This window comes from Microtus ochrogaster, linkage group LG4, assembly GCF_000317375.1.
Source record: "Microtus ochrogaster isolate Prairie Vole_2 linkage group LG4, MicOch1.0, whole genome shotgun sequence".
NCBI lineage: Eukaryota > Metazoa > Chordata > Mammalia > Rodentia > Cricetidae > Microtus > Microtus ochrogaster.
Genome location: NC_022030.1, coordinates 36667337 through 36678341, shown reverse-complemented (window position 1 = coordinate 36678341; position 11005 = coordinate 36667337). Strand labels below are relative to the sequence as shown.

Here is an 11005-nt window from a genome sequence, read left to right as displayed (position 1 = left end):
CTGGCTAGTTCCCCAGAATCGGTGCTCAGGCCCTGGCCGCCCCGCCTCCCTGGATGCTGGCTGCACCCAGAAAACCCGCGAACGGCGGGCGTACACGCCCAGATCTGGGTGCTGAGCCCGGAAGCCCGGGGCTGCAAATTCCCAGCTCCGAATCAGCTGCAGCCCCGCCCAGCTACACCTCCGGCCCTGGGCTGCAGCTTCGTGGGGGGGGGGAGGGCGGGACCTCGGGTCACGTGTCACCCCGACCCGCCCACCGCTTCCTGAACCCGCGGGGTCCTGCCTGCTTGCGTCTGCACGTGGCCTGTCCGTCTTCTTACTCCACGACCCAGCGCAGCAGCCATGGCTCCAGGCCAGCTCGGTGAGGCCCTCGCGGAGCATGGCCGGGTCCCGCCTGCCCCAAGCCCGGCCACCCGCCCGAGCAGCACGCCGCTGGCCGAGCCGGGGAAGCCCAGGGGCCGGGCCTGCCGACTGTGTCCCGGTGCTGGGCCTGGGCCTGCACTCGCAGGTCCCCTCCCCATACCCGGGAGAACGCCGTGCCAAAGCCCGCGAATAATGAGAAATGCCTTCTGTTTCAGCTCTGTTCAGTGTGTCTGACAAAACTGGCCTAGTGGAATTTGCCCGAAACCTCGCATCTCTTGGTTTAAGTCTAGTCGCTTCCGGAGGCACGGCCAAAGCGCTCAGGGATGCTGGCCTGGCAGTCAGGTAAGGAAGTACGTAGTGTTAAGGTAAGTTCAGGGAGAAAAACGTGACCATGTTAACTCGGAAGAGATGCAATCAGACACTGAGAAAAATAACCTGTTATTCCTAATAACGTTGTGAGGCCGGTGGAAGAGGAACCTCCAGGTTCCTAACAAACAGTAAGGGGTAGAAGTTGGGTTAGAACTAGAGAGATTTGATTTTTTTAGAACCCTAACACTCAGCCACTGTTAAGCAAGCAAATTAAGTTAGGTGGACCATTTGTTGGAGAACAAGCACAAATTCTCAGTTTTCAAGGCCTGGCTTTAACTTAGTTAAGAGGTCCAGCTGCTTCTTCCATTAGCATCTTCAAAGTACAAGTTACTGGCTCACTCACAAGCTCCTTACCACCTGACTGGTAAGTGGGAAGGGATTGATTGACAAGAGGTGTCAGGAGATGACCCCTGAAAGGCTGGAAGATAGAAAAGGGGAAAAAAAAAATCTCAGGATAGGAAGTTTAGAAGGAGGACATACCACTGGGATAAATTCCAGATAGAAAATAAAAGATCTCTCTGTCTTTGTTGCCATAACAATTCTCGGCCTATGGATAATTCTGTAGAGATCTATTATCCACCCGTTTCTCTGTGAGCAATGCATAACCCCTGTAGATCTGACCGCTTCAGACTGCAAGAATGCCTTTACTTATTAAATACATGTTTTCCTCAGTATCTTTTGGCATCTTGTCTCTTGAGATTCTCATGAGAGGCAAGAGCATCAGGGACAGCAGGCAAGGTTGTTGCGAGGTGCAGTTGATGTCCACCATTGTTGCTGTCGCATTTCAGATGAATCAGAATTTTGAAGTATAAGGAGTTCTTACGTCATGTGTCACCTAGTTTAAAGGTTTGTCGGATGGTCACTCCTGTTTCCATGCCACTGCCCAAGCCTTACTTGCCCCCATTGTGCCATACATAGCTTTTTGATTCTTATTCTTTTTTTTTTTTTAAGGTTTATTTATTTACTATGTATGCAGTGTTCTGTCTGCATGTCTGCCTGCAGACCAGAAGAAGGCACCAGATCTCATTACAGATGGTTGTGAGCTACCATGTGGTTGCTGGGAATTGAACTCAGGACCCCTGGAAGAACAGCCAGTGCTCTTAACCACTGAGCCATCTCTCCAGTCCCTTGTCTTACTCTTTTGGTGGTATTGAGGATTGACAGTCAGTTACTGAGCCATATCCCTAGCTCACTTTTTGTTTGTGTGCTTTTTTTTGAGCCTGTCTTGGAACTCGCTCTGTAGGCCAGCCCTGCCTCTGACTCACAGATAGCCGCCTGTCTCTGCCTCCAGTGTGCTAGGATTAAAGGCCTGTGCCACCACTGCCCAGCTTAATTTAGAAACTTTAATTTACAATCAGGGTCTCTATGAGTTGCCCAGGCTGGCCTTGAACTTGTAATCCTCCTGCTTCAGCCTCCTTAGTGAGTGCTGGATTATGCATATCTTTTAAAAATTGAGAATTTACGTGTGTTTCCTACAAAGAGCGAGTGTGTGTGGCCCAGATGTTTTATTTAGAGCCTGGCTCAGTCAAGTTTACTGCGTGGAGTGTGGACAATTTCCATTATTAGTTCATGCAATTGTTCTCCCATCTTTTCTTGGTTGTCCTATTGGATGAGTACATATTTGAAACAGGTACAAAGAAGTAACTTGTCCAAGGCCATTTTATCTAAGAGGTCAAGATTTTCTCCCGGGAAGTTGACTGTTGCCCTGTGCAGCAAAGAGCCATTAGTGAGGTGCAATAGTGAGCAGATTACAGGCTCCACATTTAGACTCCAGATATTAAAATAAGTTTTATTGCATCTAGGCAGTGGTGGGCACACCTTTAATCCCAGCACTGGGGAGGCAGAGACAGGTGGATTTCTGTGAGTTCAAGGCAGAGCAAATTCCAGGACAGGCTTCAAAGCTATAGAGAAACCCTGTCTCAAGAAAATAAAAATAAAATAATGTTATTGCATGTTTTAGTTAGGGTTGACACAGGCAGGCAGGGAGAGGACACCTTGAAGCCTCTACCACGTGGACCAGGAATTGAACTCAAAGATTGTCAAACTCCTAGGCAGGTGCTTGTCCTTTTTTCCTTTCTTGAGTCTCTTGATGAACCAGAAACCAGTTTAGACTGGCTCACAGTGTTGTCCCAACTGGCCTAGACATCAGGCTCCTGAGTTCTGGGATTTCAGGAATGTGACCATGCCCAGAGAAGACCTTCTACCCCATTAGCCACTGAATTCCCCGCCCCCTGTGCATAGTACTGAGAATTGAACCCAGAGCCCCACATAGCCAAGACAAATGCTATATGAACAATATTCCCAGCTCTTGTCAATTTAAATTAGTTTTCCTCCTTTTTGGTTTCTGTGTGGTTTTGTTTGTATATACAAGTTTTGTGTACTTGAGGCAGACTTTCTATACTGAGCGATACTTCAAGTTCAAAGACATTTTTAATGTTGTTAAATTCTCTATAAATGATTCTCAGTTGAATTTCTTTCTTTCTTTCTTCCTTTCTTTCTTTTTTTGGATTTTCAAGACAGGGTTTCTCCGTAGATTTTTGGTTCCTGTCCTGGAACTAGCTCTTGAGACCAGGCTGGCCTTGAACTCACAGAGATCCGCCTGCCTCTGCTTCCCAAGTGCTGGATTAAAGGTGTGATTTATTTATTTATTTATTTATTTATTTATTTATTTATTTATGTGCTGAATTTATTTCTTGATTAAAGATACTGACTTATATCTCTGAAAATTGTGAAGCCAGTGCTTTGATTCTCTAAAACATAAAGAAAACAAAACATTTTTTGTAAAATACATTAGATTTTTGAAATCTAGTGTAGTGAAAAACATTAAAGGTTTGATACATTGTTTAAGTTGGACTGGGGCTGGGGATCTCTGACTGAGTCTAGTAGACTTGGTGGCGGAGTACTGGAAATGATGCTTTAGTAACTTTTCATTACTCTGTTTGCAGAGATGTGTCAGAGCTAACAGGTTTTCCTGAAATGTTAGGGGGACGTGTGAAAACCTTGCATCCTGCTGTCCATGCTGGTAAGTGATTGTCGCCTTCACTTTTTAACAGAACTATTTTAGTTAGTAGCTTCAAAGAGTGTAAGCAGTAAGTCATAAGTGTACTTCTTGTTTTGTGCGTTCTGTCTGTGCTTTCTTATTTCACATCTCAAGAATCCCTTATAATCCCTTATAACTGGCCTCAATCCAGTGATTTGGATCGGCTCAGGGGAGCCACTCAGACCGTGGGAAAAGCAGGGTCTTGGTAACAGGAAGGCACAAGTTCGGCGAATGACAGACACAACACACAAGAGAGTGGTTGGAATCTGCTGCGATTTTACTGAATTCATGTTTTCATTATATAGTATTCAATCAAAGAACAAATCAGAAGGTCATATGTCATTGGTTGGCACAGTATGAAAGCTTCTTTTAGTCACATCAGCGATATTTAAGAAAAGTATATTATCAGGAACAGGTGTTAGACATAAAGCATCCTTAGAAGAGGAAATCTTGTCCTTGGGAATGTAAACCTCAGACAAGTGGTTTCTTCTTATGAATAGAAAGTTTCTGTCTCGTTATCGCTATCATGGCCCTTCCTCTTCCTAACCCTTTATTTCATCTAGTGACCAAATATACCTAATTAGCTCTCTGCACCTGCTGAAATATACTTTTTAGTACCTTCTTATGCAGCAGACACCATGGGGGTTGGGATCTAGCAAGCCTATCTATAAAGTTCAAAGTATAATATAACAGTCTTTGTCCATCAACATTAACCCATCTATTCCCTTGCTCATCATACACCCCGTGAATGACAAAGGTTCTGCTGTAGTCTTATACATTCCCATACTGTGCTTCCTTATGCCAGAGCTGTTCCTGAAGAGATAATCCTTGTCTTGTAGATATATAGAATATCATTATTATAAAAGAGATTGTGCAAAGCCCATATCCCGCATAGCCAGCTACTCGAGAAACCCATCTATGCCTCAGCAGTGGCTAATACCAGGCTGTCTGCCATTGACCTCCAGGAAGCCTAGTCCCATAGGACACGTAGCTCCTGTCCGGCATAATGACATATGTCATTTCACACAGACGACACTGGAGTTGGTGTGGCACTCCAGGACAAGTTCATACTGTTTTCCTCTCTTGCTGTTGATCTTGACCCAATAATAGTTTAGCTAATCTGGACTGCAGTGTTTCTTTGTTATAGTCTGACTGTACACCTCTGCAGTAGTTTAGACTTAGAATATACTGTTAGACTGTAACTGGCTCTCAAAAGAATGTGACCTTTGTTCATTTGTCTGGCACAGAAAACCCTCTAGACTGTAATAGCAGCAAGAAGTCTATTTCTGCCTTGCAAGGTGTGGTAAAACTTCTGAGGATGGTCAGAGCTAGTGCTGGAGGCATGGCTCAGCCTTAGCAGTTGAGCACTGACTGCTCTTGTAGAGGACCCAGGTTCAGTTTCTCACACCTACAGGATGGCTCAAAACCCCAACATAACTCCAGTTTCAGGGAATCCAGTCCTTTCGTTTGACCTTGAGTATGGGGTGTGGGTGGTGTGCATTCATATAATACAGGCCAAACAATCCTGCATATAAATAAATCTCAAACAGGAAAAGGGCTGAAAAGCTAAGGATAACCAGTCAAGTCGTGAGCTATTACTTATGAAATGTAGATTTGAAAGACTGCCAGAGGTTATGTAAACATTCCTTTTACAATTTCTTGGGGTTTGGAATTGTGTTTGTTTTGCATAAGAAAAAGCATTAGATTTCTTTTGTTTTTTTGAGACAGTCACTGTGAGGCAAGTCTAATCTAGACTCCATCCTAGTCTGTGCTAGTCTGGAGCTCTTGGCACAGTGCTGGAATCACAGGTTTGGGCCACTAGACCAGGTGAGATTTAAGTATTGAGGAAACAGGTGTTCTGTTGTTGTTTGCTTTGGTCTTGCTGTGTAGCCCAGGTTTGCTGTCAAACCTGCTATCCTCCTGCCTTGACCTGGTTGCTTAGAAGTACAGACCTGGACCACTGGTGTCTACTGTTAAATATCTTAATATTTTTCTTTCAAAACTCTTCAAACGTATATAATGTTCTTTAAGAATATCACACAGGTCTGTAATAAGTAGCAGGCTGATGGGAGGGTCATTTGATCCCAAGAGTACAAGACCAGCTTGGGCAATGAAGCGATGCCCTGTCTTTGGTGTAGGGTGCACACCTTTCATCCTAGTGCTTGGGAGGCAGAGGCAGGTGAATCTCTGAGTTTGAGGTCAGCCTGCTCTACTGAGTGAGACCCTGTCTCAGAAAAAATAAGAATACTAGAGGGTTTACCTTGTGGGACTACACAGTGTAAGCTACCGAATTTCTGACCTTACTCTGTGTTTCCACTTTATTACGTTAGGAATCTTGGCACGAAATATTCCAGAAGATACTGCTGACATGGCCAGACTTGATTTCAATCTTATAAGGTAAAAAGTTTGAAGCTGAATTTTGAGTGAACTAAAGAACTCAGATAAGTAGTGCTGAACCTGATGTCTCCTGTCCTCGCTGTGTGAGTGGTCTTCTCCTATGCTCACAGTATAAACACTTTGTGCATTGTCTGTGTATTTATGGGCATTTTAATTTTACTAAATTAATGTTTGCAAACTATATAATTTAAGTTGAAACAACCTATGCTTTGTTGTTCTCATGCATTTGAAGCAAACATCCCACCACTGAATTAGACCTTAGCCACACAGTCTTTGCCTTTTGAAAGTTCAGATTTAAATATCCACGGTTGCTTTATTAAGGTTTGGTTTGTGTGTTACACAGTTCAGCCTATTAGAAGGATGCAATCCAATGGTCTTAAGTATATTCAAAAGAAGTGGTGAAATCATCACCATATTCATTGTTAGAACGCTCTTGTCTACCACCTACATCTGTACGTCCCACCAACACCCCCTGCTCTTAGTGGTGTTCAGTCTCACTTGGTTGCTGATTTCTCAATTTCTTTGGGTTGTTTCTTGCTCAGTGTTGTCTCTCATTCGACCATCACAGTTTTGCTTTCATGGTGTCCAGTTTCTTTCTTTTAGACCTTGTGCCTTTGCTGTCATACCTAAGACACACTTCATTATGGTGATGAGGGTTTTCTTTTTTTTTTTTTTTTTGCTTCTGATTTTGTGGTTGAGTTTGTGATTCTAGGTTTTGCTTGTTTGTATTTAGACAGAATATCAGCTGCGTGGTTGAGACTAGCCTCTCCTGACAACCTACCAAATGCTGGGATTACAGGGGTGTGCCATTTTACACCCAGCCATTTTTATATATGGAGAGGTGTGAGCAGAGATCTAATTTGATGCATTTTGGACTGTCCATTGTCCCAGCATTATTTGTTGAAGGCTGTTCTTCCCTCCACGTGGTTCAGGCATCCTTGGTCTCTGTCTGTGGTTATGCCAGTGTACACTCCTATGCAAGACCTGTAGTAAAATCTGAAGTAGAGAGCTATGGGTCTTCCTGCTCTGTTTGAGCCATTCAGGGACCCTTGCATTCTCCCTAGAGTTTAGGGTTGCTGTGCAACACTTGTAGGAAAGGCAGTGGGACTTCTATAGGTTCTGTGGATGGATGTGGGGGCTCATTGTCATCTCTGTTCTTGGAACTGTTGACAGGCACATTGAAGGAACCGAAGTAAGTTCCAAATGCACCCATACCTATGGGCCCTGCCAACAGTCCTGATCAGTGAACTGGGAAGTTCTCCTTTCATTGGTCTTCACACTTACGACCGCTCTGAAACAAAACAAGTGTTGTACCCTTTGAGTGCTGAAGTGTTTCCATCATGTACACAGTCTGCTGGGGAAATGGTGTACATGTGAATATCCTAGGTAAACATCACAGTCTAAAATGAGGTTTTCTATACTCTTAGAATTTTGATTCTTCTTAAAATGTTTTGTTTTGAGGTGGGAGTTTTAACTATGCACCCAGGGTGATCTAAAACTCTATTATCTTCTGAGCGTTGAAAGTACTATCATTCCCAGCCAAAAAACAAATTTTGAAATTTGAAGGGCTTAATAGTTAGCTAAGGCCAGGCAAGCATGAAGCTTGCAGGCTGGTCTGGATGACATTAACCCTATCCAGAATGTGTGCTGATTCTATGTTCTGCAAGTGTGGACCTCCAGACCTCTTTTCTATATAACTTCTAAGGGTTTCAAGATGTTGGGGCTAGACAGGTGGCTCAGTGGTTAAGAGCACTTACTGTTTTGTAGAGGACCCAAGCTTGGGTTCCAGTACCCACATGGCCCCACAATAATTGTGACTAGTTCTTGGGGGTCTGATGTCCAGTGACCTCCACGGCCACTGCATGTATGATGAGTACATAAACACATGCAAACAAATCCTTGTAAACATAAAGTCAATCTTTAAGAAAGGAATTTGAAAATGTCAGACTTACGGTTTATGTTTTAGATCTTCATGGGGTTTGATCACGTTTTTAGTAACTTGCTTTATTCCTAGCAAGCTGTAAGTGACAAAGCTTGAGCTTCCCAGTGACAGCTAGCTCTCCTTGGTTGTCAGGGTCGTTGCTTGTAACCTGTACCCCTTCGTGAAGACGGTGGCTTCTCCGGATGTAACTGTTGAGGCAGCTGTTGAGCAAATTGATATTGGTAAGTTGCGATAAACTTTTCAGAACTGATGAGGGTGGAGGTTAAATTCTCTTTGAGATTTTGTTTTTCTTTTCATTATTGAGTATTCATGGTTTTGTTTCATGTTGAGACAGGGATTTGCTGCATTGCCCAAGCTGGCCTCTAACTTGTGATCCTCCTGCCTCAGTCTCCAAAGTACACAGATTCTCATGGTGTGTCACCCCATCTGGCTTAGAAAATATTAAACTATAAACTAATTACTTTGTGTATTATTCATATGGGATATTTCCCCCTATTTTTTTAAGTCAGAAATTAAGGTCTTGTGCACAGTGACTGGAGAGCTCATGAACTGGAAGCAAAATGCCGAAGAAAAATAATGTATTTTGTTCTTCAAAGGCGGAGTGACCCTACTGAGAGCTGCAGCCAAAAACCATGCTCGAGTGACAGTCATATGTGAACCAGAGGACTACGTGGCAGTGGCTGCAGAGATGCAGGGCTCTGATAGTAAGGACACCTCCCTGGAGACCAGGCGCCACTTGGCCTTGAAGGTGCATTTCTGTGATCCTGTCAAACAATGTCTGTCTTACCTGTGTGCCAGTTCAAGCAGTATGCAGTTCTCCTAAAAGTCAGCTTTCTGCACTCTGCCTGGGACTTCAGTCCTTTTGTTATACACAGAGAGGTCAAAAATTAGGAGTGCTCTCTGTCAGATTCAAAGGCAGAAAGGTTAGCTGTACTATTTAGGTTTATTTTGGATGGGTCATAGGTGTAAGGCTATGTACCTAAAAGCGTCCTTGGGAAGTGTTCCTAATATCTCACGAAATGCAACTTTTTATAGGCATTCACTCATACTGCACAATATGATGAAGCAATTTCAGATTACTTCAGAAAGCAGTACAGTAAAGGAATTTCCCAGATGCCCTTGCGGTATGGGATGAACCCCCATCAGACTCCTGCCCAGCTGTATACACTGAAACCCAAGCTTCCCATCACAGGTAAAGTATAAGGAGTGTGTGCTGCATCTAGATACCTGGTTTTCTCTGTGTTGTGTCTGAAGTTACTCCCATTCAGAATACAAACTAAATTACTTAATACCTCATTTTATAACCATCCCAAATCGAGGCTTCAGTTGGACTGCACACTAGGTGTCAGAATGGCACATCGTGCACTGCCTGGCAAGCCACAGGTCCTGGCTGATACACAAAGCTGAAGTTGGAGATACAGTTTTGGAGACATTGATGTTTTGGAAGACTTGAGATCAGGTGGGACTCCTGGGATTTCCCAAAAGAGGGCCCCCCAGACCAGTCCTGTGGCACCTCTGTAATTGGTAGTTCAAGCAGTGGAGAAAGCACCAGGGAGAAACCTGTGTATTACAGTGGGTCAGGAGCCACTGTCTGTTTGGCAAATGTTACAAGTGATTTCCTTGATGGCTTAAAAGGCCAGCTGTAGTAGACCAGAATAGCATTGTAGTGTGACCTTAAATAGCATTGAGGGGCCAGTGTACTCATTCAGGGGCAAAGGCACTTGTCACGCTAGCCTGGTGGCTGCAGTCAGTCCTGGGTCAGAAGTGTTCTCTAGCATCACCTTAGGCTTCTACGTCCACACATACACATGCAATATAGTCAGTAATTTTAATGACTCATTAAGAAAGAAATGACAGTGAAGGACAGTTCTTTGAACTGAGAATCAGAACTGTGGGTTTGTGTTGTGTGACACCGTTCCTGGGGAAATGTCTGCATGTGTACTCACTTCAGATAGGGAACCGGTAAAAGACCAATATACAGGTACCACCAAAGCCCAGCTTAGTCAACTACTGATTGATTACTTGTAAGAATATTGGTGAGAGGTTATTTATAGCCGCAGAAATGACGGTGACAGCCCCATCACCAAAGCCCACCCCGCATGGGTGACAGCTCACAGTAGCTAGAATCCTGGAGCACACTGCACAGCCTGCACTCAGATCGACAGCTGGAGAGTGTCCTTTCCAGGCAGCTCAGCTGGTCTGAGCCTCCCAGTAGTCCCTGCCTGGTAAATCTGGTCGGTTTCAGGGACTTCCTGTGACTATCCATGTTTGCTGTAAGCAACTGTTTTTACCCCCTTTTTTAAAGACCTGTGTCCAAAACCGAGACTTTTACCTAGAGAAAAATTGCTACATGAAGTTTTGTAGACTTATTGGAGGGATTTTTGGTAGTTTGCCCTGTTCCCCTGGGTGGGAATGTGGCAGAGGCAGAGGCGAGCTCTAGGTGTGGAGCCCTAGCCCTGTTGGGAGGCTTCAGCACATACTCAAGGCAGGCCATGCTTTATATGGCCCATGTTTCCCTGTTGGCAAGCAGCAGTTCCTCCTGTTGGCTTCTTCTGTCACAGCCTAAGGAAAGATGAAGAGAGCTCTCCTCGTACCCCTCCCATCCAGGGAGCACCATGTTCTGTCTGTCACTGTTCTGCACAGCCACATCTTGTACCTAATGATACCTAATCCCTCAGTCTCCCAGAGTCTCTCAGACTATGCTGTCTACTGATGCCTCAGTTCTGTACCATAGAGTAGTCTTAATGGTGTGCACAGGACCGACCTTTGCTTGGCCTTCCTTGCTCTGTAAAGTACTTTCATTCCAGCCGGGCGGTGGTGGCGCACGCCTTTAATCCCAGCACTTGGGAGGCAGAGGCAGGTGGATCTCTGTGAGTTCGAGACCAGCCTGGTCTACA

The 11005-nt window shown here is 44.5% G+C and overlaps 1 protein-coding gene across 1 annotated transcript in view; it reads left to right on the top strand.

Annotated features, from left to right (window-relative positions):
• The first annotated feature begins 237 nt into the window (after positions 1–237).
• Positions 238–11005, top strand: part of Atic (5-aminoimidazole-4-carboxamide ribonucleotide formyltransferase/IMP cyclohydrolase) — a 25857-nt gene continuing 15089 nt past the window's right edge. Inside the window, exons 1-7 of the mRNA XM_005361415.2 lie at positions 238–358; positions 576–702; positions 3675–3751; positions 6100–6166; positions 8241–8329; positions 8705–8856; positions 9144–9300. Coding sequence (XP_005361472.1) covers positions 340–358; positions 576–702; positions 3675–3751; positions 6100–6166; positions 8241–8329; positions 8705–8856; positions 9144–9300 — 688 coding nt within the window. The 5' untranslated portion in view covers positions 238–339. The remainder of the gene's footprint in view (positions 359–575; positions 703–3674; positions 3752–6099; positions 6167–8240; positions 8330–8704; positions 8857–9143; positions 9301–11005) is intronic.